General features: G+C 41.8%; 1 protein-coding gene across 3 annotated transcripts in view; it reads right to left on the bottom strand.

The window, feature by feature from the left end:
* The window catches only part of sgcd (sarcoglycan, delta (dystrophin-associated glycoprotein)), a 472,390-nt gene that overhangs the window by 232,054 nt on the left and 213,620 nt on the right, over positions 1-26,716 (bottom strand). The window contains exon 1 of one of the 3 annotated variants that reach the window (XM_033634692.2): positions 12,153-12,609. The exons of the other annotated variants lie outside the window; for them this stretch is intronic. Coding sequence (XP_033490583.1) covers positions 12,153-12,155 — 3 coding nt within the window. The 5' untranslated portion in view covers positions 12,156-12,609. Of the gene's footprint in view, positions 1-12,152; positions 12,610-26,716 lie in introns of those variants that run through there. 3 annotated transcript variants of the gene reach the window in all.

The following is a 26,716-nucleotide window of genomic DNA, read 5'->3' as shown; positions in this document are numbered from 1 at the left end:
ATCCAGTCTCTGCAGTAGAATTTGATGGTCAATTGTGTCAAACGCCGCACTAAGATCTAATAAAACAAGAACAGAGACGAGTCCTTTGTCTGAAGCAATCAGAAGGTCATTTGTAATTTTAACTAGAGCTGTCTCAGTGCTATGATGCACTCTAAATCCTGACTGAAATTCCTCAAATAAATTATTATCCTGGAGGAAATCACACAGCTGGTCTGCGACTACTTTCTCAAGGATCTTTGACATAAAGGGAAGATTAGATATTGGTCTATAGTTGGCTAACACCTCTGGATCCAGGGTGGGCTTTTTTAGGAGAGGTTTAATTACAGCTGCCTTAAAAGACTGTGGTACATAGCCTGTTAATAAGGATATATTGATCATATCTAATATATGAGTGTTAACTAAAGGAAAGACCTCCTTAAGTAGCCTAGTTGGGATGGGGTCTAAGAGACACGTTGATGATTTAGATGAAGAAATCACTGCGGTCAATTCTTGAAGAGAAATTGGGGAGAAGCAATCTAAATATATATTAGGTCTTACAGCTGTGTTTGAGGTTAGATAGGTAGGCCTACCATCTGAGGGCAGGAGGTCATGAATTTTGCCTCTAATAGTTAGAATTTTGTCATTAAAAAAGCTCATAAAATCATTACTGCTAAGGGCTAAAGGAATACAAGGCTCAATAGAGCTTTGACTCTCAGTCAGCCTGGCTACAGTGCTGAAAAGAAACCTGGGGTTGTTCTTGTTTTCTTCTATTAATGCTGAGTAATAGTTTGCTCTGGCATTGCGGAGGCCCCTCTTATAAGTTTTGAGACTGTCTGTCCAGATTAAACGAGATTCTTCCAGTTTGGTTAATCGCCAATTCCTTTCAAATTTTCGCGATATTTGTTTTAACCTACGGGTTTGAGAGTTATACCAAGGAGCGAACTTTCTTTGCTTTGTTAACTTCTTTTTAAGAGGAGCTACAGAGTCGAGCGTTGTTCGCAGTGAGCCTACGGCGCTATCAACAAAATGATCAATTTGGGAGAGGTTAAAGTCGGCACGGGAAACCTCTGTTACTGAAGGTATTGGTATTGAATTTAACGACGAAGTAATCTTTTCCTTAAATTTTGCGACAGCACTATCTGATAAACATCTAGTATAGTAACTGTTGCTGAGTGGCGTGTAATCGAGTAAAAAGAAATCAAAAGTAATCAGATAATGATCCGATAGCGAGGGATTCTGTGGAAAGACTTTTAGGTTATCAATTTCAATTCCATATGTCAGAACTAGATCAAGGGTATGGTTAAAACAGTGAGTGGGTTCATGTACACCCTGACTGAAGCCAATGGAGTCTATTAATGAGATAAACGCGGTAGCCAGGGAGTCATTATCAATGTCAACATGAATGTTAAAATCGCCTACAATAATAACTTTATCTGATTTAAGAACTAAACTGGATAAAAACTCTGAGAATTCAGATACAAATTCAGAATACGGGCCAGGAGCACGGTACACTATAACAAATAAAAGTGGCTGCGAGGTTTTCCAGGTCGGATGTAAAAGACTAAGAACGAGGCTTTCAAATGAATTATAATCTAGTTTAGGTTTAGGGCTGATTAACAGACTAGAGTTAAAAATGGCTGCAACTCCCCCTCCTCGGCCGCTGCCTCGAGGAATGTGGGTATTATTATGACTGGGAGGAGTGGACTCATTTAGACTAACATATTCATCTTGACACAGCCAGGTTTCAGTGAGACTGAGTAAATCAATATTTTTTATTCAGTGGCATGAAAAAAGTCTGGGACACTGTGATGAAGCACAACAAAAAAAGGCAAGGTTCTAAAGTAAAGAACTGTAATCTGCAGCGTTTCCTGTGGACACTGTCGGTCGAGAGCAATGGTTTAAAGAGCAGACGTCTTAGTTGTTTGCATCCCATATTCAACCAGCATGTGCATGACTATGCACCTGTCAGCATGAGATGCGAGCTGTCACAATTGGTCGTAAGGGTCTGTGTCCAAATAGCTTTTTTTTTCTGGGTGCCAGCATCTTTTTCCAATTGTTCCCAATGAGGAGAGAGCGCCAAGAGAAAAAGTGCTGCACCCATTGGCTCCGGGTTCTTTGTGTGCGGCCACTCCGAGTGCTTTTAGCTAATAATCTCTGAACTTTTCAGACAGGCGCCAGTGACATCACTGCGGCTACTTTACCGAGGCTACTGTCACAACAAAGACAGAAAAGCAGACCAGCAGGTCACTGAGTGTTGCTCATGAGTGTTGTGCTTTTATCACTGTAGGCTACACTTTGTAAGCTTGTTGTTAACTGTAAGCTAGGTTAGCTAACATTAGTATCGAGGTATTGTCACAGAAACAAAACCTGCACATGGCACGTCATTTAACAAAGTGCTGGGAACACTTATTGTTATGAAGACTTGGGATGAAGTGCTCCCCAGCACCCTGCCACTACTGCTTTGCTGGAGAAAAACGCTGTGTGGACACTAGGGCTGTAGTCAACCAAAGAAAATCTTGGTCGACTGAAGTGGTACATAATCTTCAACTAATCGATTAGTCGTGGAAAAAAAAAACAAATCTGCATGCTATTTTTACTTCTGCAGTGGTGTGTCTGTGTCACTCTGCAGTTACACCTCCAAAACACTAGTCAGCGGTGCAGGACTGTGTTAAGTGCTGTAAAGTTCAGTTCAAATCAAACTTTATTTATATAGTTGATTCAAAACACACATTAAATATGGCTTAATAGAGTGTGCCAGGGCTGACGTCAAAACCCGGAAGTTTAGATACGCGCTGGTTCCCAGAACAGAAAGTGAATGTGATTTTTGCACTGCGTTTGGATTATGTCAGAAAATAAGCTCTGTGGCTAACACAACTTTATGATACTTACAGGTTTTGTTCAGCGAGATAATCTTCACATATGAACACCTTTCATACCACATTTGAAGCTTAAATGCGATCGCCAGAAGTAAAAAGCTAACGTTAGGCTTTAACGGACTACATGACTACTCCACGGTCGCATGACTCTTGACGTCTCCGCCACTGAGCTTTCAACTGATTTCGGCCGCTTTATTTTAAAAACATTGTATAATGGGGAAATCGGACTGTTTAAGCTAAATAAGAAGCTGTAATGACGGACTGCCAGCACTCTCGCCTGTTCGGGGGTGATGACGTTTAATGTCCCCGGCAGGGTTTGTAGTTGAATTGAGCAACTTGTTAGCAACCACCTTTTTTACGACACGTAAAAGCTTCAAAATTCACAAGTAGTGTATTCACTGACATGTTTCATGTCGTAGAACAAAACCTGAAACTCGCTTAAGCTTTTGTTAACCACAGACCTTATTTGAGGCATTTTACCAAAATCCCATTCAAAAAACGTACTGACTTTTAGACGAGAGAACTGGAAGTGCTAAAAGCGCTAACGGAGTTCCGGGTTTACTGGCACACTCTATGGAGACAATGTCAAACACAAGTACGCAGAACACTATAACTCGCAGCATTCACAGACAAACACTTGTCTTTATCTGGACACATTTCTCCACAAACACAACATGCTAATGTAATTAGCACAAGTCTATGGTATTTTACATTGTGTAAATTAGCTTAGCGTCTTCTTGTCATATAAAACCAGGGACAACAGCAACATGTGACAAAGGTAACGGCACATAATTTGGCTCCATTACAGCTCACAACATTCACCGACAAAACAACTGTCTTATACTAAACACGTTTTCCAAACAAATACAACATGCTAACGTTATTAGCGCCAGCCTATGGCATTTTACACTGTATAAATTAGCCTAGCAACGAGTGGAGATTTTCTCTGCTCATATGAAGCCAGGATAAATCCTGAAGTATAAATCACACACAAGACTTAAAAGGCTTTATTGTCTTCACAATTTATTGTTTCTCATCTGTGAAATACAAGTAAATACGAGCTTCGTTTCCACTGAGGGAAATGGTGTCAGTATACAGAAACAGACAGGAGGTCAGCGTCACTGTGACGCTGAGCGTGAGGGTGGGCGAGTTCAACTTTGTGTAAACAACAAGGCCCGTATTCACAAAGATTCTCAGAGTCCTCTCAGAGAGCTCCTAACTTAGCCTAAAAATTCCTAGCAAGGAATCTTAGCATAAGAGTGATTCAGGAAGTTTCTGAGAGCAACTCTGAGCAAGGAGGGGACAGAAACTTTTATCTTAGTGAGGAGGTGTGGTTGACCCCGTTGCTAGGTATGACACAGTCTTCTAAAAGCTGTGATTGGTTGTTACAAAAAAAAAGAAAAGAAAGAAAAACAAATGCGCTCCTAGTAATGAATGGACAGTGAAATCAACCGATCACAGAACTTAGACTGTATTAAGAAATGTGTAATCGCGAAAATAATTTTATGTCATGATGATGAAACTCAGCAAAATTAATTGTTACACAGCTTCAGAATGTTTGAACGTACCTCATTCACATGCCGATTATTATAGCCTATTGATTTGCTTATTGTTATGTTTACTCACCATGCTGGTAATTTTACTACTTAATCTATTTGATATTAATGGTGGACGCAGACTCAGCTGTCAGCAATTACTGTGATTGCTGGCCTCCTTGTAAAAAGCGGTGTGATTTGGCAGAATGACCAAAACAACGAATGAAATGGAGAAAAAAAGAACGAGAAAGCCGAACTGGACAGAAGAGCATTGTCTGCTGTTGGCACAGCTTATGGAGGAGAACAACAGAGTTTTAAGAGGGAAATTCGGTCCTGGGATCACGGCACAAGGGAAGAGGCAGACTTGGGAGCGCATTGCCCGACAAATCAATGCGTCGTTCCCTCTCCTTTTACGCACAAGCGATGAGTGTGAGAAGCGCTGGTACGTGCTGCAATCCAAAGCGGGCGTTATTGCGTTACTACGCTGGGTGGGAAAAGTAAGCTCATTCCTGATGAGGTCAACCACAAACATTATCCCTGCAAGATCAAGCCGGTAGCGTCTTATTAAATCACTGTCGTTCAATATACGGAGAATATCTCTCCTTCCTCTCTGTCTTTCCGCCATCTTCTCTGTTTAAGACACTCTTAGGCTTCTTAAAAGTCCTCCTCCCTCCTCTTAACAGTTTTTCACCTTAGGAGCTCTCTTAAGGCCTAAGATGCTTTGTGAATAACTTTTATTTTACGAAGGGAAAATTCTAAGAAAAATCTTAGAATTTGAGGAATTCTAAGATTTTTCTTAGAATGACGTCACTAAGAGCTGCTTTTAGCCTTAGGATTCTTTGTGAATACGGGCCCAGGTAACTTAGCCTGTCCCCCCGCCGCAGGAAATAATGGATTAATCCTGGAAAACTGTTGATGTAGCACTTTTCTCAGATTATTCAACCAATGAGAATTTGTTCGGACGGAAGCACATCGACCAAATAATCGACCAGGAGTATACAGCCCTAGTGGACACACACCCTAATCTGTTATAAATGTACCATCGCACTTGTAAAGATGGAGAGGACAGCACACGGATGTTAAAAGGGTCCCAAAGGCTCTGCAGATGTTTTTCAAGTTCGGGAATGCATTAAGACTGATCACTCTTATGTCTGCAGGGTAAAGACAAGGTCTGGCACACATGGTAGCTTCATATACCGTACAGACATGAGAGTAGTATTAATCTTCTCGTCAAGAATGTAAACAACAGTATTTCCCAAAATGTCCAAACTCCTTTAAAGCTGCGTTAACTAAGCGGAGGTATATGCCTGCAGAACATCCACTTTAACATAATACCTTAGGAAGTTGTTTTGGCTAACTCATTAACAATCAATTTGCAATCAGAAGTTGCATCAGCACCTCAGGACACTTTGACACTGCCAGTGTGTGGCAACTCTGCCATGCTGCTTTTGTTCAATATCAACAAGCAAAGATGTTATGTAATTCTCTGTGGCACAGAAATGAAAAGGTCTGATGAGTCATTCTTCACAATTTTCCAGACTTGGGTGGTTTTATGGTCGCAGAAAGCTGAACTATGAGTCCTAGAAGCATGTTGCCAGCTGTACAGTGCTGCGTACGGGCAGCCATATTGCTTAAAAGCTGCTCTGAAGATGAGCAGTGTCCTTGATCAGAGTCACACTGGATCTGTTTCATCGTCAGAGGCACTGTAATGCCTCTGCAGACAGGTGTGATGCGGTTTGGCTCGGTGTTTGCGGAAACAAACTGAAATCAAAGTTAGTCGTTTCTAATCTACAAATATCCTGTGAAAGCTATACTCAAATGAAACTCGGAGCAAATGCACTTTACACAGCTGACTAATTCTACAGAAGCTAGCAGAAGTCATCACAACAGATTGCAGTAACAACTCTACATGTGTTAGAGTTAATACCAGCTTCATTACCAGTATAATGACTTCTGAATATGATATGAAGCGGAATAAAAAAGGAGCCAGTGTGCTCATCCAGCAGCCTGCATACTGTATGAACACCAGTAGCATGTGGGGGTACAAACTGTGTACAAACACTAAACAAAGATCTACCTGCTGGACCCTGTAGAAACCAGTCATGAACAGAGAATTACAAATCTTTGCCACCGTTGTTTGAGCCTTTTAGGCCTGACACTTATAATATCATGTCTACCTACTTACATTCATTATAAAGCTGTAACACTAACTGATAAATTACAGTACTCATTTAGATAGGAATCTGGTGTTCTGGTCAAATTTGAAACATTTTTGTTGCACATCTGGACATGTGGAAATTAAATGAGGGGTTACTGTGAGTGTGAGGGATGGAAAACAAGCAGCATACACTCACGTCTTCCAACAGTTTCTGTGAGTCCGCGCCAGATGTGCATCAAAGACAAACCACTGTGTTGTCTCTGAAAAGCAGCAAATTTGTAGATTTTGCCCAAAGAACTGGCACAGTCAAGCTTTTACTGCGCCTTCTGTCTATGTGGCACATCCACACTATGCAACACAGCTGGGGCCAGATGCATAAAACTCTGTGTACGCAGGAAGAAAGAAATATGCATATGCAGTCTTAACATCAGATTTATAAAGCTCTGCATACACCTGATTCTGTTTTATAATCTTGATCATCATGGCAATGGGCGCAAAGGCACGAGCCTCAATTGCAAACCCACAGTTCGACATAAATGGACGCCCGTCCTTTGTTTCCATATCAATACTTGTGCCCCTCCACCAATCATTAGACCTGTCACTGAGAGATACAGTAAAGAAAATGCAATTTCCCCCACTGTGTCACATCGTTGAGGTTCCCCAACTGTGCCAGAGCAGCTGTCATTACGCACTGCTGTGGATATTTGTAGCATCCGTAATACTAATTCATCACTTTTCTGCAAACCATCATCGCGGTTTAATCTCTCTCATCATTATTAGAGGGATGAACTATGATTCATTCAAAGGGTTCATGTGGAAACTGCCTTTTCAAAATGCTTCAAAGGGAGATGAATGTAAATAAAAATGATGACGTTTATCACTCTTAAGTAATTTCAAATGATCTTGAGTGCTGTGCAGCCTGCAAAAATAATAACACAATCAATGAATTTGGCCAACAAACTAAAACAATATTATCCATGTCTCAGCTTATATTTACTCTGCTCCTTATTCACATCAGCTGAAGCTGTGTGTAGGCCTGGTCTGAAGAATGCGTGAGGTTTGCACATTCTCACCGCACATTATTCTTTTATAAATACCAGTTTATGTGTGGGAAAAAGGCGTACACGTTTTTGGTGCGTACATTGTTTAAGCCCCTGGTGTGGTAGCCTAAATATGTTTCCAAAGTGGAAAAGAGTCTTGCTCAAGTTTCCTTTTAAAAACGTCTCAGTTTTGACTGTAAGCAACATGTTGCTGAGGTTGCGTTGTTGGTAGTTCTACTGTGGATGCTAAAAAAAGACTGATTCCGTTAACGTTCTGCTCTCTTTTTCCTGGTCTCACACTCCTTTGCTCTCTCAAAAGTACCATAGTTTTTGCATAGCATTTAACAACTCTCAAAATCAAGCAGTTTTATAGTAATAATAGGGCTGAGCATTATATGGATATTGTATCGATGGTGTCATATGAGACTAGATATCATCTGAGAAACTATTGTGATATTTGATTTTCTCCATATTGCCCAGCCCTCTGCAATAATAAAAATTAAGAAGAACATTTTAGGAATGCTAATAATGAACTCTGTCTCCCTCCTTGCTGTTCAGAGGAAAAAAGGCTCATCTTTGAAGTGTGGCTCCAATGGGGCAAACTGTAGCTGCAAAAGATGTGTCGGAAAGGATCAATCACACAGCTCTCAGAGGAGAGACTCTGATGACTTTAGTAATACTGAAATGGTCTCCTGAGAAGCTCAGTGGGTGAAAACAATGCAGGGTTACCAAGACACAGACAACTCTCTGACATGAACCAATGTTAAAAACTTACATGGAAGTAGCAACAAATTAAAGTTGAAATGATGCCTGCAGTCGTCATAGCTGCTGCCTGCATATTTTGTCAGTCGGATCTGGCTGTTCAATACACAAATTCTACTTTTCATTTCAGGTGTCAACGGGACATTTAGGGTGTTTGTGGGTTTCACACAACATAGCAAACAAGCCAAGTTAGCCCTCTAAGCTAATGCGTGCTAACAATGCTAACAGCAGATGTGCAATGATATTTTGTGCCGACACTAGATATTAAACAATAGCCAGAGACTGTATCGTATTAAGTTGCTGGGAAGCAGAAGACGGAAGATAATGTTAGCGTGAAGCCACACTTCCTCTGGACAGCTGTACCTGTCACAGACGTCTTCATGAAGTAGACGGTACGACTTAGTGTAATGATTTTTACACCACAGAGCAGCCTGAACGAGAAGTGTGCTGACTCTGTTCTGGGAAAAAGAAATCTCTAATTTGAGTTTGAATATTCGACTTTTAGCCGGCAGCCCCAAAATAGGTAAATTCATCTGTCTCTTGTTAACAGTAGGATAACCAAGGGCCCTATTATTACCCCCAACCCTTTTTTTTAACAGTTATGATATCGACAGAAATAAAACAAAATAACATACAGTATTTGAAGCCATTTATATGATCGCACACAAACCAACACTACTTTCATCATAATTATACAGTTTTTCTTATTATAAGTGTTACATCATTACATCAGCAGTACTTGCATAATGCATTTCAAGAATAAAACATTAACTGATGATTTTTTATTCTTAAATTGGAAACAGGGGCTATGCTGCACAGGGTTAATGAGCTTTGGAAATCCAACTTCTCTCCCAAGAAATAAACATTATACCTAGCTATAATCGACCAGTCTGGTGTGTGTAGAGGTGTGTGTGTGTGTGTGTGTGTGTCGTTATTTTGTAGCAGTCTGGTGTCATTTATTGAAGGCAACAGGTCACAGTGGACGGCTGGCTCTGGCGTCCTCCTCTCAGATCAGAGGCTGGAGATATATTAACATATCTGTCCTGCTGCCTTCAGATCTCCAGGGACTTAATAAACTGAAGAAGTTGTTTTTCATACAGTATAAAGCAAAAAAAAAAACAAAAAACTAAAGGCTAAGAAAGTTCACCTCATAGTGGCAACAAAGGAAAAGTTACGTGATCACAAGAGTCAGCATAAGTCTGTACAAAATTGGCAATCCATCCAATAGATGTTGAGAAGTAGTAGACACAAATGGTGGACCAACACACCACATGACCTCTTCTAGAACCACACAGCTAAAAATGTAGAAAAACTCAAGTTAAAACTGTCGTCAGCACTCAGTCTGTGGTACAGATGACTGAGGTTTAATTATTAAGTGTTTTCAGCACTCAATCAGCATCTCATCTGGGAATTCTTCTCATTTTCTCCTTACTCTATTTTTAAAAGCATTTTCTTCGTCTTCTTTACTGTGAAGTATGCTAATAAGCATATTTTTTTTGCAGCAGCAAACATCTGTTGGATTTGGGGAAGGTGTTACGGCCTTGTGGCCTTGTGGCCCTGTTTCCTGTGTACTGGTTGTGCTCTCTGTTGCAGGACTAATTGGTGCCTGACTGCCAACCAGGTGCACCTGGCTGGTGCACCTGCAGGATAAATGGACCCACCTACCCGGACGCCACTCTCTCTTTGACTTTCCACCACAGCAGACCTTTGTTCCTCTTTTTGCTTTTGTTAGCTTTTGTTGTCGCACATACAACACACACCATACATTGTTCACAGCACTCACACCCTTACACACACTACTGATACTCACACCCCATTCCTTCTTCAGTCTTTATTTAATAAATACTTTTGTTAAATTTTGATCAGTGCTTTTTTTTTGTTGTTGGACAAAATCTGGAACACTGAGCTGACGACAGACTTCACTGATATGTGATTTACTATTTCAGTAGAAAAGTTTAGGGTTTCACTTCCTGTAGGGCTCATGTTTCTGTGTATCTCAACAGTTGCCAAAAACAGTGCTTGTAAATATGTCTATACTCTATCTGAGTGAGTGCAGATTGGACTGCCTGTTTCTATCTGTCTTTGGGAAGAGGTAACAGAAGACAGTTGGAAGCTACATGAAGGCAGACAGTAAAAAGAACCATAAAGAGACGGAGACAGAGAGCCGGGGCTGGAAGGTCAGCGGATATTTGGAGCTCTGACTTGGTTCCTAATATAACTGTGTGTGGAGCGACAGCTGCTGCGTGTCCTGAAGCAGGTGGGCTGTGTTACATGTCAGAGTCACAGTGGGAGGGAGTGGACTCGGGGGTTTGCTGGTGGTGGAGGCTGCTTCAGACAAATGGAGTCAAAACGAGACTCAAAACGGCTGCTGGTTGTCAGTAAGACACCGTAGTTGCTGCTAATTTCTTTAATTTCTAACTTTAATTACCACAAATACTCTACTCCAGTTAGCATTAGCTTTGTGTTTCACCCAAACAACAAAGAACAACAAAGGAAAGTCTGACAGTCTGATTTGTAACTTTCACGTCCATGCCCGTTCACAGCAAAAGGGCAAATGTGTAACATCTCAGTTAACGTAATCAAGCGCAGCCAGGCTTTCTGTCTCGTCACGCTCAAGGAGGTCTGCAGAAAAAATCTCGTCAACAAAATTGGGATAATGAGACCTTTGCGAAACCTGAGGCAGCAATTTTGGGTTTGAAAAGTCTTCTGGAAACGGCATGACTCATTGGCTTTCTGTCTGGATATAAACAAGCTCACACTAGTGCAATTATAAAAGAAGTAATTGAACTCTAGATCACGTTTTTTGTAAGCTATTAGAGCAGGAGGTGGGTGCACAAGCCAAAGCATGCTGACAGTAATGACCTGATGGAAGTCACAAAAGTTAGGAGTTGAGAACTTTGACTTCGATACTGAGGAAAGAGACTGCGGATAAACTCGTTGAGATTCGAGTTAAGTTATGTCTTAAAAAGTATTGGCCGGTATACACTTGAGACATAATCCAACAAACTTGAAACACTGAACTTATCCCAATAGATTTACAAACAAGAATCAATTTTACCTACTGAACTACACAGAGACTGGAGCTGAACGAGACCTCCTCTCTCCAAAACACACACGCCCCTTCACCACAACTGAGCCAGCCGCTCATCCCTCCCACCCACAGCAGACCCAGAGTCAGTGTTAAGGCATGCGCCTCCTCCTCCTCTACAGTCGAACCCCCGACAGTAGGCTGCAGTCCGTCCACACTCAGCTTCTTGTTACTTATTTATAGCAGCTTGTTCCCCAGAGGAACAAAGTAATTGAAACCAAATGTGTTGCCGGGACTGATATGGGGAAGTAGGGCAGGGAGCCCACCCGCCCCTCTCCTCCCTGTCTCTATACACAAAGATAGTAGAAAGGGGGTGAGATTTAGTGCAAGCAGCCTTGGAAATCACTTTTCTTGCAATTTCATTTCTGAAAGAAAGAGAAAATAAAGTTCCCGAGCTTCATTTCTTCCCAACTTCTCGGTTCACAACAAATAAATTAATTTAACAGCTTCAGTCTCGGGGGCTCTGCATTTGTAAAGTGGTTATAATGTTTTTTTTTCCCGGGCCAGTGAGCACAAACTGGGGGAAAAAACTCGAAAAAAAAATTCTGCCAAGAGAAACAAGCAAACAGCAAACTGAAAAATGAGAAACCGCAGCTTTAATTTGGTCCACTTTTTGAAGGAATGAAGTAGCAGCACTCAAAGCTCTGCCCACCTCCCCGCCCACAACAGTCACACCAACAAGCAGTCCAAACAAGACAGTGAAACTAAACTTACCATGCTTCCTCTGCGTTCTCTCTTTTCCTTCCTGTTTCCTCTTTATTCCTCTCTTTACTTCCCCTCAGTTCTGGGCTCCTGGTGAGCTTTGCTTTGAGCCGAGGTGTGTCAGGCAGATAAAAATGGGATTGAGTTGCTGCTAAGAAGCTGCATGAGGCCTTCACTGACCAAAGTCAAAGTCAGACAGCCACCTCTCTTTCTCTCCCCTCCCCGCTGCCTTGCTCTCTTGTCAGCTTTTCCAATAACAAACTGCTCCCCGCCTCTTTTGGCCGAGTCCCTGAGCTGTGAGCTGTTTCCTGGACGCTTGGTGGACTCCTGTGACCCGGCTGTCTCCCTCTTTCTTTTTCCTTTTTTTTTTTTTTTTTTTTTTTGAAGGCTCTGCTGTGGACACTCTTGTAGCTCCAGCCCTCTGTCTCTCTGAGTAACAGCCCTGCCTTCCTGCCAGATTTAGAACCACAGACACATGTGCTGGCTGCTGGTATGAAGTTTAAAGAGGCGGGACTTGCCTAAGAGTGTTGTGTTGTCATGACGACCCCTCCTTCTCCAGCAGTCTGGGCCCTGCCCTTCTTCATGTGTGCATTGTGTGAAGCAAAGTGTATCACACAGAGTCATACAGCAAGTCTGTACTGGACCATGTGTGTGAATCCATTGCCAGGCTACTTTCTCTTCATGGCTGGATGGAATAATGCAGACCTCTGTTCTATGTGGAGCTTTTTACCAGTATTAATGTATTTTATTGCCAGTGTGTGAAGAGATTGTAACGTAACTTAAAAACTGAGTTTTCTTAACTTTCTCAGTTGCCTCTAACAGCCTGTAAACTCACTTCTCTGTGAAGGACATGAGCCGAATTTTCTGAGAAAATCTAAATAATGTGAAGTTATGTGTGTTCCAGAGGGTCTTGCCTTCCCTCAGCCTCGCTACAGTACCAGCAGTGTGCAAGAGTACCTAACATTACAACGTGTTCTCATCCCAACTTGTCAAATCTCACCGTTTTGTCTGTCCTTTTTGCATCTAAATAAAACACGCTAGGTATCCTTCTGCTTCTGCTGACGTTCTGGGATGCCATGTCCATTTAGGCTTTTAACGCGCATTGCGTCTTTTCAAAATACACTTCCATTTTCACAGGAAATGTACAGCTTCTGCTCATTCATTGGTCAAACACAGCATATTTACGTTTATTTCCTTGCGCAACTAAAGCACATGGTTAGGTTTAGAAACAAACCTAAGAAACCTTGGATCAACATTCACGTGGGAAGCAAACAGTGAACTCCCAGGTCAAAGTCCGTGGTTTGCTGGACCAATCCACTTCCCCTCCTGCCCACCTGTTCGTGACTTTCCAGCTCCTTATATTGCATTTTTACTGGCGGCATTTCATGTTGATGCCGTCCAGTGGCAGTATAAACTGAGACCGCCTGGCGGCGTGTCACACAGTGACAAAAGGTGCCTTTTTGCATTGGTATCTGAGGCCGAAATCATTGACACAGCTGCAGTATTCGATGACTCGGGAATGAGAATAGGCTGAACTAAGCTAAGAAACGGAGCCCACTAACGTCAGCAATTGACTGGCTCCCACTACAACACTCGCATGCTGTGTTTCTGTTATAGGAGCAGCAGCGGGGACCTTCACTCTGTGCCATGTAGCAACTCAAACTCAGCCAGAGCAAGACCAAGCACCCAAGCGCCAGCAGTCTAATCACAAACTGCCCTCTCGACTCCCAGTGCTGGAGCAGCCAATGAGCTAACCATAACCTGTATCATGGAGCCAATGGTCCATATGAAATGTAGGAACATTGCAGAAGGTAACTTTATACTTATGACTGACATTTATTTTCCAGCCTTCTATCAACAGGATGATGGTCAATCACAGTCAGTGCTTGTCACTATTTTGGCCGATGCAAAGCCAGGTGCTCGCTCACGGATGCAGACTGTACTTACTGGAGCACAAGCAACAGGATGCTGACTGCAGTTCACTTGACAGCCCCAGAGAGAGGTGTCACTGATAACACGGATTTTTTTTTTTTTTTGAAAGTAACATACTGAACCTTTTGAAAAAAGAAATAATAATGTTTTGCATAATTAGTTCAGGAAATCTGCTCAGATTTGTTTTGTCCTTTTGCAATCATGTTTGACATTTTCAGGTCCTTGTTTGCATCTGACATAAGTGTGTGTGTGTGTGTGTGTACATGATTATGAATACACTTCCACTCATCTATTCATCCAGGTACTGTGTAAGTTCATGTGACAGACACAGGGATGGCAGACTACAAAATGCATTTCTTTTTTGGTCATATGAGTTTCTTTGGAAGGCACTGACAAACAACCTGCTGTGTTTTGTTGCGTCTGTACGAGAATTTGTGGTTTCGGTTGCTTTCAGCTGATCACACTTGTCCTTGCCAGCAGAAAACATGCACCTTCTGGATGATTATAACAGTTGCACTCCTCCTTACAGCCTACATTTCCACAGGCTCACCGCAGCATGTACAAAGTCTACCCCTTCCTTGCCTGCTTTCAAGTCTCGAGTAAGTCAAGTCTCAAATTAGCATTTCTCTGATTTGAGTCCGACTCAAGTTCAAGTCTCAAGTCTACAGTGTTGCATATTTAAATGCTTTTACTTGCATCTCACACCCTTGATGTGCAAATGTCAAAGGTTTTCAGGCGATCAAACACAAAGAGTAAAGCAAGTATCCGATCACAAAGTATGTATTTTAATGAAGTGTTGTGAAACGTAGAGAGGTTGGTACGTTTGGAATCTGGAACTCTAAATATTGTAATATTTAACTCTCAGCGTTTTCAGGTTTTTGACCCTGAGGTGTTTTGCACCTTTTACAGAGACAGTTCACTTCAAAATCAAAACTACATCTATTTTAATTGTGCCTGTAGTGCTATTTAATAATCTAGATTTCTTTGCTGTGAGTTGCTGAGTGTTGAAGGTATTGCTAACAATGATGTCTGCCTTCTCTCGAATATAATAGAACTGGATGGCACCCGACTTGTGGTGCTCACAGCATCAAAAACAAAACAAAAAAACCCTCAACAGCAATGTCATGTTCCAGAAATTGTGACCCAGGTACTCAACATAATCCACAGACCTTGTTGTGAGCAGTTTCATGTCAGAACTACTTTCTTTTTAGCTAACTTAATGTTTATAACTGTATCTCAAATGTATCCCTGAGCAGAAGAAAGCGTGCATGTTCTGCTAGCTCCCCTAGCACCACTGAGCTAGCCAACGTTATAGCTTAGCCGAGGAGGAAACTATTCGGCCTCTAGTTTCGCAGACCAGGCGAGGCAGAGGCGCAGCGCACCTACGCTTCGCCAACTGGGTGTGGCCAGGCGGATTTTGCAAGTTTGGCACACCGTGCGCCTGGCGCAGCTACTCCTCTTTCCCACCTCCGTCCCTCCTACCTGCACAAGTCGGAAAGAGGGAGGAGAGAAGGCGTGGAGTGGGTTTTACACACATCACACCAATCAAATGAGCCCCTCTCCTCGCCCTTAAATGCATCGCGTGAAGGTGTAATGAGAGTTTACTCAATTCGCCATGGCAGAAGAGAGCAGCAGCGTCAGACGGCCAAACTTCTCCCAGGAGGAAACTGATGTTTTGGTCCGGGAGGTCCAAGCTCGCAGTGTCCGAATATACGGAACTGTGAGCTGATGTCCACGGGTTTCCATTACGCGTGCCAAACGTGCCAATCCCCTTTGATCTGACATCAGATGTGACGGGACAGTCGATATAGAGATACATTTATGTGCTGATTGCAGATAGTTGCATTGAATAGTGGTTTTTGTGGCTATTTATTGCATCGTTAATGTGCCTGACATTTTGGAAACCTGCCTGTGAGGTTTTGGTGACATGTGCGCACTGTCTGCCGGTCAGCCAAGCTTCCACTTACACTGGCTACGCTCCGCCTGTGCTGACAGTAGACCTGGTTTCAGCTGGTGAGCTTTTAGCGCACCTTTGGCACAAAACTGTCACTGCGCCAAGCTGCATCTGTCGACACCTCCCCCTGCTGCGCCGCCACACCCATCTCAGCACACCTCGGACTGCCAAACTACCAAACTGAGCGCGCCTTGGGTTGCGCTGCTCAAAGCTAGCTCTGCGCGGGGTTCCCCACCCTGCGCCACGCCGGGAAACTAGAGGCCATAGTGTTTACATCTCATGCTGTGATAAGCATAAGATATTTCCTCCATTAGTAGATGCACACTTCCTTCTGCGTGGCCATACAGTTGATGGGTGTAGTTCAGTAGACAGAAAATAGAGTAACCAGGGGTCTCATGTAAAAACAGTGTGTAGATTCCATACTGGAAATGTACGTACAGACAGAAGCCAAAAATTGCATGTGCCAAAAATATCGACAATGTCTACAATCAGGCTTCCACCTCACCACCTGCATCGCCAATTTCTCGTCTCCAAAATGTTTGGAAGCGTGAGTCAAAGTTTCTCCCATCAAGTCTGCTTTTATAGATCACAACTTTCGCGTGGGAAATGGCGTACACCACTCTCAGGCCTCGTTTTGTGCGTACCCAATGTTTATAAATGAGACCCCAGGTCATTATTTCTGGAAAGAGGCATTGCTGTTGAGTTTCTCAAATGTATTTTTTTTTAGCATTTAGAGCACCACAAGCCGAGTGCCATCTAGTTCCATCATACTGGAGAGAAGACTGACATCTCTACGGCCGATATCTCCAACATTCATCCACTCACATCCAAAGAATCTCGCTTGAGAAACAACACTACTGAACAAGGCAGAGAGCTGTACTGGTATCAAGTGAAAGTATGAGTCCTTCCAGAAAACACTTGGTTCTCAGTTTATTAGATACAACTAATGCCATACAGCAGCCCAGGATTATATGTAATCCTGCTCTCATGAAGGTTATAGTGTTTGGTTTTTGTTGAAACTGCTTTAGGGAGGTGTGGATTCAACTTTATGGGCTGTAGTTTGTGGCGCTGTTTCATTTTACTGGGGAGTAATTGACCCTGTATGTGAGTGTCTATTGTATTCATTTATGTACATTTTGCTGTTACTCCATTTGCTTTAGCAGAATGTTTTGGATGGCAGTAAACCCTCATTGACTTAAAGTATGTGCGAGTGAGCATGCGTATGCGGGTACACGTGCATGACGGTCAGCATGTGAGCTCTGGAGAGAGAGAAAGAAGCGATTTAGAGAATGCAAATTCCTCTCCTCCACTTTAATGTTCTGTGGCCTGACAGCGAGGGAGGAAAAAGCTTCACAAAGCTTCTCCTACAAAGCTCCACTTTCTTTTCTCTGCTCTCCCCTCTTGCCTCCTCTCTTCTCCACTCTTCCTCCCTCCCTGCACAGCCACACTGATCCCATTCTCTCTGCCTGCTTGTTTGTGGTGAGACTGATTTTGTAGGTTAGGGGAATACTTCATGCTTTGATGTTACATCCAGCAGTTTCACAGCGCTGCGCCTTTGATAAGGAAAAGCAAGGTGCTTTATTACTAAAAGAGGTTAAAAATCCTTTTATATGGCCATAAAACAGGTTAAGCTGCAGATATGTCCGCGCCCAAAAATCACCAACATTTTTTGAGCCTGGTAAATTTAACAATTGGGAGTTTTTGTTTGTCCCTTTAACTCCCATATAAGCCACAATGAAAATGCTGACACTTTCTCACCAGCAGCAATGACTAGAAGAAAAAAAAAAAAAAAAAGAATAATAGCAATCATTGTCTAAAAGGCAAGGCGAGTCCTGAATCTTAAGTGGGCAGCCGGGACGAAAGGCTGCAGACACCAGGGGAAACTCTCTGTTGTTCCCTGGGCTGCGGCTGGAGCTCCACTTGATGATGTATTAATCAATAAATAAAAGGGGAAATCCCTAATAGCCCCTGGTAAAGAGAGGAGGAACACAGCGAGGCTTCGTCTCATAATGAAGATGTAGGCAAATAGACAGGGGAGGCGAGGCAGAAGATCTCATACACAGACAGATTTTTAAATAAGTCTTTAAAAGAAGATGGAGGAGATAGTGAGGAGATGGAGTGAGAGCATATGGCAGCTGAAATGAGCTGATGCTGAGGCAGAGAAAGAGATATTCCCTCTCTTTCAAGTTAAATGTTAGTGGATCAGTGAGTTTTGATCCCATTTTGAAACATCCAACAAACAGCCATGTTTCAAGTACACTGACAATCCTTTCCTTCACATTCACAAAGTTATGTAACTCCTAACTATCACTGAAGTAAAATAAAGTCCTTTACAAACTAAAAATACAGCTGACCAGGTAGTCATGTTAAACCAATCAGACATGTGCCCTCCAGCAGAAAATGTGTACCGCTACACTGCTAAACCTCTCCACTGGGTCACTGCGGTCTGTAAAAAGATTTTCCTTTCTCATTCCCACAGTGACTGCAGCGGGACAATGTTCTCTTTGCAAGTAATTAGTCCAATTGATCTTGTTCAGTTTACATGCTTCACTATAAATCATCAGAGTAAGCAAAAACAATAAAAGAAAAAAAAAAGCATGTAGCTGTGCAACGCTTTGAATCCAGGTCTCCACAACAGGTTACTTTTCTGCTCAGGAAACAGTTTTATCAGAACATATAGTGCTTTCTGTTGAGATCGCCAAAACTAATAGATGGATCTGCAGGGACAACTGCACTTCTCAGAAAAGTCGGGGATTTTATAGGCAAGTTAAATCAGATAAAGGCTGAACTTTAAAGTTCTTTTTATTAACTGGGAGAATGGATAGTGATTGGAAATTACCTCAGACTCATAATTACGAGTAGCTCATATTTACAGTGGCTGTGTCAGGGATGAGCCTAATTCATATTTCCCTATGTATATATATATATATATATATATATATATATATATATATATGGAAATCTATAAAAGGTCCTAAATTAGTTGTAACCCACTACAATAAAGGTGGTAAATTCAGACACTAATTACAATAGTGGACTGGAGGATTGTAAATGTTCATATTCCTCCAGCCCACTGCTGTCACAACAGCACCAAGTGGCAGCTGACATTAGCCTATGATAGCTAAGCAAACAATATTATATTGTAACAACAATAAACCACAATTTTCTAAGATTTCACAGCTATGTGACATCCACACGCCTGCAAGATGATTCCTCTGTGAGGTGTATTAATGTCACCTCTCCTAAGTAATGCTCACTGGTCTCTGCTCATTTAAGAAGACTATATTTCGTGACTGGGTGACTGATGGTTACCAACAACATTCGTTGCTTCTGCTGACAACTGTTTACATTTTAGTTGCCATTTTACCAAAATTCACAATGCACGTAGTATAGCTTTAATACTGTGGGCGTAGATATTCACTAGATAAATCAATGCATTGTGAAATATTAAGTATCTTCCAAGTATTCCATGCAATTGAATTGCATTTCGGAAATTTCGGAAAAAATGGCTAACCACATAATAGCGACCTAAAAGGTGAACAGTAATTCATTTTGGACTTAGCAGTGTGTCATAATTTGTCTGCATTTCTATGCAGCTGTTAGTCATCTAACTCTTTGTCTAACAGTCAGCACAAGTGTAAGAGTGGAGGTTTTTATTTCTGCAAAAATATAAAATATTTTTATGTATTTAGGAATGTATTTATGACGCTGCAAATTTGGCAGGTTAGCTTAGTTTAGCTTAGTTTGTTTTAGCTTAGCGGCTTGCTGAGGGCTTTAGACTCCTTTGAACTTGGAGGGTTATGTACGCTGACTGGCTAATCTTGATTATTGTGTCATATTAGGAGGTTCTGTATCACCCATTCTTGAGAACTGAGACAAATCATATCCTGCCAAAAAAAAAAAAATTATAACTTAACCACACACTACCTCTGTTTCTACAGTAAAACGTGATTTCCAAGAGATTTATTTATATGAAATAAATATGGTTTATAAGGTATTTTGATCTACTTTCATTTTGACTTTAACATATAACCTTGTCTTGTGCCAGAAAATATCCTCATCCCAGACAAGAATTCACAGCTTCAGACATTCAAAAATGCATTAAAAGCCTTCTTAAATCAACAATTGATTAATTTTTTAATATATATTTTCATAAAAATGTTGGGCCTTCCAAGATGTGTCCCAGATTTTTGTCAAATCCGTCAGATTTCTACATGAAACATTTAATGAGGCATTAAAAGAGGTTAGCTATATGGCGAGGACTGCTGTCTCACTTCCTGGTTTTCAAAAAGGCGGGAATGTTGCTCAAGTACTGGCAAGGTTTTTATTGTTCACTGAATTCATTAAATAATGTTGCTAATGCGTGTGTCTCCATAACAGGTCCACCCTGTAGCCCTCCTAAATCAAAACTATGTAAGAATTGTGGTTTAAAAATGAGTAACTCGATGACTAATAAAAGAACTCTGAGCAACTTTGAAAAATGAAATGTCCACTCCCGACGACTGCTGTAACTTTTTGTCAGTTCGTGAGACATCAACTCCATCAGATCTTACTACGGGTGAGGTCGTCTACAAAAATCTCTGAACATTTAGATTAATTTTTTTTTGTGTAAACGTGTACATGGGTTTCACCGCTAGGTGGTGCTATTGCATTATACCAGTAAAGCCCCAGTTATCCGAATACCAACCGAACAGGCCATTTAACCAACGGGCCGTTTTAATAGAACGGAGCACGTAGGCTACTGACCTGTTGCTAAACCCGGTCACAAACCATTTCTTGTCATATTCACAGTTGTTATCGGCCAGCCCTTCGCTTTAAGACGGTGGCCGTGTGGGTGTGATGTAGTAGATGTTGTGGGAAGTAAAGCAGCGTATAGCGTGTCTGGACGGGAATGCACCGTGAACATAGTACTGTCCATGCTACGGGTGGTTGCAGTGTGTTTACAGTATGTTTACAGTGTTTAGATAGGCTCCAGTTACACCATAGTCCCTGTGAGAAGGCCCTGCGTTGTGTAATGTTATGTTTTCCTGCTGTAGAGGAGAAATAAATGTGCTTCAGCACGGACGTCAGTTCTGCATCCTCATTTTTCAAGCAGAATTGGTCCGGACTCCTAGAGCTAGTTACCAACAACGAGCCAAGTTGTAAAGATAATCTACAGAAAATCAGTGTCTCCCAACTACAGTTCGGAGCGCCAGACTGGAGAAGGTAACACAGTCTGTCGCAGTTAGTCAACAATGTTTTTCGTGTACAAAACTCACCCCTTGATCTAACAGCATCTGTTATGTGTGCTATTTAAGAAGAAATTAAATCACTGGGTGCTTGGCCCATTACAAGGTCTTATAGTCAAGACTTTGATCTTTTGAAACATATTTTCCTAAACTAATTGAAGAATAAAAATAAATTAATAAATAAAATAAAGGTTTTGTTCTAATTCACAAGAATGTGCATAAATGCCAACGATTTTGTTGATCTCATGACTTTTCTTCCAGCGCCAGCAGCTGGTTGATTTGTGGCTTAGAGTGAAATGCCTCAACAACTGTTGGATGGATTACTATGCAATTTACTGCAGGCACTCATTTTCTTTAAGAACATTGATGATCCCCTGAATTTTCATTTACAGCCACAATCAATTTTAATTTGTCCGATATTTACAATACTCACAGAGCTGCTGGTGTGGCTGTAGCCTCTCGCAATGTCTCTTCCTAATTTACCCAGGAAATTGCTTCACAGAGAGACTTAGTTTCTGTCATGAAAGCAGCACATAGAACTTAGATGTCAGGAAAACATCTGACACACTTGCACAGGTTTCTCCTGTGTTTCCTTCGTCTTATATCCATCAAAGTCAGATTGACAGCTACATTTTTCAGTGTAGTTCAGTCAGAGGTCACGTAGCCTGAAATCCTGTGCTTCTTACGCTCCGCCTCCCTGATGTTTAATTCATCCAATTAGATTACCCCTGCCTCTGAGACATGTTTGAATAACAAATAAAGCGATCTGTTTGCTTTTCCAGTTTCTTCTGTCAGTGTGTAAATTCATGTCTGTGTGTATGGATGACAGAACATACAGAGGAAATTTTACTTGCCACTCTCTATTTTGTTTGCCCATCATTTGTCCATCTGTCGGCTTTAGCTCCTCCATCTGTCTGCGTCTCCCTCCAGGTATGTCCTCATACGTCATTTCCGTAGTGATACATAATGAATGTTGTTGTTTTTATTGTGTTCTTTTGTGAATCATACCTAAGGCAGAAAAAATCCCCAACCCGCCTATCTCAGCCAGAGTGTCTGGATCATTCCCAGCCTGCTTCACTCTGTATATGAAAACAGCCAATTACGGGCCCAGTCTGGCCCGGCGACTGGGTTTTAGAGCCGGTCCAAATGCAGGCAACCTTGGTTGAATATGGATTGTGTCACAGATGTCATCATGAATAAATATGACTGTTTATTTCCAACTTCAGCTAGAATCAAGTTGCACCCTCTTGTTTACTCTTTCTGCCTTCCTTCTGCAGGTGTGAGTCAGATTCCTCTCTCTGCTTTAAATCAGGCCGATACAGATCAGACATTGTTGCGGTGAAATAATGAACTCAAGTTCATCAAAAAAGACTTATTTTCTCCTCAACTCCTCATCGCAATATCAAAAGGATCAGATGTTGCCAGATCACACAGTGACTTCAAAACAAGAAAGAACAACCGAGTAGGTCTGAGGAAGAGGGGATTATCATAATCAGATGCGAACGTTATGTGGAAATTGACTAAACATCTCTTTTCGGGCCTTTAGTTTTACTGCTCAATCTTATTTTAGCACAATGCCAAAGTGGTTGTTTATTCCAAAAGTAAATCCATATTTCCATTTGGGATGGAAATCATTACCTCGTATTCCTCGCTCCATATATTTCATGATTCTAAACAAATTATTTTTCACAAATAAAGGAGGATCCAAGACCTGCAATAAAACACTCATCCATGACCATAAAATCTGGTCTGTAGGCTTTAACCTTGTCACTCTGCACGAGAATACACCAAGCTCAGCACAGCAGAGAATGGGAACAGACAATAACTTTCCTCAGGGGGACTTTAAACTCATAGCCTACAGGTGAATTCTGAGTGGAGGCGGGGTGTATGAAATGCTATAAGAGCAGCACTAGCCCTGACAGCAGAGGTGTTTTTGACATAAAGTGACACTGTCATAAAATAAATGGAAAATATACGATTATATAATGCTATGATACAACAATTTGTAACTCTGAGAGGTTCTTACTTGCTAAAAACTACTTCCAAAACTGCTGGCATGCTTACTTTTTGTTCTTACTTCCAGGTTTCGGGAACTCTTTGACATTTCTCTAAACTTTTATCCAACGGGCTGCCAGACGGATGCTGAGTAAATGCAGCAATGGGGACTTGCACCTTTTGTGTCATTGAATACTTCTTTAATTTGCCAACTTCCTCAGCGCTGCTGACACAGCTCTAAAACAATTTGGCTATTTCATTTTCTTCTCAGAGCCTCAAGTTCATTTCCCTGTTAATTAGTCACTTTGAAAGTCACCTCGCCGGAAAACAAAGTCTTGATTGGCAAAATGTCACAAGTGGCCGCTGCTCACCTGGAGGCGTGGGCAGTGGACAGTGAAGAGAATGTGACAACCCTGACAGTGACAGTGTTTAAATCATATTATATTGTGTTTTCTCTCTTTCTGTAAAGCACTATATCCTCGCCCTTTGCATGGCTGCTGCTACATGCTACACACTTTTTTAAATATTGTCGATTAATTTATGAATGCTACTGTATTATTATCAATAAATTTTCCCTTTTTGGTTTTCATTGCAGTGCACGCTGTTCTCCATTTCCCCCCCCTCTCTCTTGCCTTCCTTTTTGCCAGGAGGCACGCCTTTTTCCATCAGAGGAACTGAACTCACCAAAATCACTGAGAGCAATCTGAAATCACTAACAATCAATGGAACTGTCAGTCACCACCAGCCGATGCAAAGCACGTATACTCCAGTTATATTCCTACCGTGTCATTCGCTTTCAATTTTCTCCAACACTGTAATTTTTTTTTTTTCTAAAAAAAGTTGCAGTTTCAGTCACTTCTGTGGCTTGGAGTGGATTTTTGCTGTATCACAGCTCGACAGAAATCACCCTTATCCATTGCCGCAAAACACTGCTGTGTGGAACACACCGCCCCACGGTGTTGTGTTTTACAGGATTGCATCAGTACAGTTTCACCACATGCATATTTAATAAGCAACAATGGCCTTTCTGCAGGATGTGCAATTTAAGCAGATATGCTTAGTAACTAATCATAATAACGTGGAGCAGTCATATCCATACAGACAAGGACAACAGGGTCTGAAGTCTGGGATGGAGTCAACTCTATCGCTAAATATACAATCATCTTTCTGATGTGCAATTAGGGAATTTGTAAACATACAGTAAGACTGGGACCAATTTTAAAAGCAGACTTTGGACTACACTCAGCTGCACCAAATGTGCATTTAACTTAAATATGGCACTGTTTCCCATTACATTCTCATTAGCGGCAAAGCTGCAATGAGCACAGAGACATTTCACTGCTGCAGTCAGAGCTGTAGAAGTAATATATTTGAGCTCCATGATAGAGAATGAAAGCACCGATCCACATGGATGTTTCTAAAACTCTGGACTGAGGGCAAAGCCTTCATGGTTTCATTGTCTGGAACAGATGAATGACTGTTTTTCATGCAGGTGAAGTCGTCTGACAGCAGCTTTTTTTAACAGTTCTGCCACTGGTGAACTCAGATTTGAGCCCCATTATATGCAACCTGCAGTAAAGATAAAATGTGTAGAGTCCACATAAAAGTTCACCTAATGGAGTTTGAACAGACAGGCATCATGAACTGACTAACCTGTAAAGACAGCTCTCAGCTCTCCACGGCCTCAAAGTTTGAGAGTCTGGGGAAGTTTTGACATTTGGGAGTCAAGAGGGGAGAGTGGAATTAAAAGAGACAAGGTGCACTTAGAGACAAGCCCAGCAGGTTAATGATCACTGTGCCACCGCCAGGCTCCAGCCATCTGGTTAGCTTGTAATAGAGGCCGTTCCTGCTCAACGCAAACGCAGCTACAGAGGAGGTAGGAGGTAATTTGGTGGCAGGGTGGTAGAAATCCAGTAGAGAATGCTGATTATGTGGGAGAGTGGGTGTGAGGCATACAGTACAGCATTTTGCCTCCTGATAATTAAGGTATGAGCTACAGGTGACAGTGATACTAACAAGGACAGTGGCATGTCTACCTCTTAGTGAGCACAGCCTGCCAGCATGACAGACAACAAGTCTGTACAGGGCGTCCTTATGGTTACCAAGATTCCTCTGTCTCAAGCATAAGGTTCACCTTTGGGATGTCGCAACAGAAGATGACAGGAACGGATTGCGTAACAGCAGGTGTGACACCCACAGTCATTTTTCTGTAAATGTCTGACCTCCAATTGTTACAGGTGCATGGATCCAGACATTATGTGACATGTGCTGCATGTTCACCTCCTGTTGTCTCCCACATCCTCTGTCACAATGTGTCAAAGACTGGAAAGGTGACAAAATGTGTTACTGGGAGGTCTTTCCAATACTTGGGGCAAGACACCCACTTCATACGAGTCCCTGGACATATGGTTACCTTCAACATCTCAATTTCAACATCTTATTCAATACAGGGAAATTTTGGGCAAACCATACAGTTTGAAAACGAGACAATGTTTTGATGCATTGGATGTGCTGAATGTGCATATTAAGGCAGTACAGGAGGAGGCGCACATTAATAATCCTCCAGAACTGTAACATGCTCATGTTTCTTTAAACATTGATTTTTAACATGAAACTGCTTCATTCAATATTTTTACTGGTTTAAATCACCTTGTCCATTTGTTTGGGGAGGAAGACACCTCTGCAGACAATCTGGCACCTGGTTTAAATTTCCTCAATAATGAACACTGTAGGAATTTTAAACATGTGAAGTTTCTTGCTTGTTGCAATCTGCAGTCCTCACCACTAGATGCCACTAAATCCCCTAAATCTTACACACAGGACCTTTAAGATTACTTTGGCAAAACTCGTTGTTGCCTTTTGGGGTCATACTTTTTGCACCAAAAAACATTACATTAACTTAATTAATTTCCAGCACTAACGGAGACACGACTGCAGATTTTTATTTTCCGGCATCTACCTGGAGTCACTGGTAAATTCATGTAACTAATGATTTCAAATCACCATGACTCTATTTTAGTTTTCTAAAGAAGATCTTAAACTCCACAGTACAGACAGCTGCTATGTCATTTCCACCATCAGTCAAACTTGTTCTGTTTCACACACTAATTTTCTCTTCCTCACACACCAGCCTGCTCTGGCCATTCCACCCACATTATTTGAACAAAGACAGAAGAAAAACATATTGCTCCTATTATACCCTGGCGTTTGGTTTTCCATAGAAAGCAGTGATTGTGTTTCCATTGGAGCGCGGTGATGTAGATGATGGCTTTGGCAGGCGGCAGACAGGCCCGCTCTGATGAGCGAACACTCCGCTGGAGGAGAATGGGACGGGAAAAGGCATGAAAAATGGTGCAGCGTTTAGCGTCGCTTGGCACCGCTGCCGTGGGTTCATTGAGTCAGAAACGAAGAGGCCGTCTTTGTGGGGTGTGACTGTCACTGCCGGATGACAGATTACATTCTGGGTT

This window comes from Epinephelus lanceolatus, chromosome 11 (genome assembly GCF_041903045.1).
Source record: "Epinephelus lanceolatus isolate andai-2023 chromosome 11, ASM4190304v1, whole genome shotgun sequence".
Classification (NCBI taxonomy): Eukaryota; Metazoa; Chordata; class Actinopteri; order Perciformes; family Serranidae; genus Epinephelus; species Epinephelus lanceolatus.
Note: the sequence above shows the minus strand (reverse complement) of the source record. Positions and strands in the feature narration are given on the sequence as shown.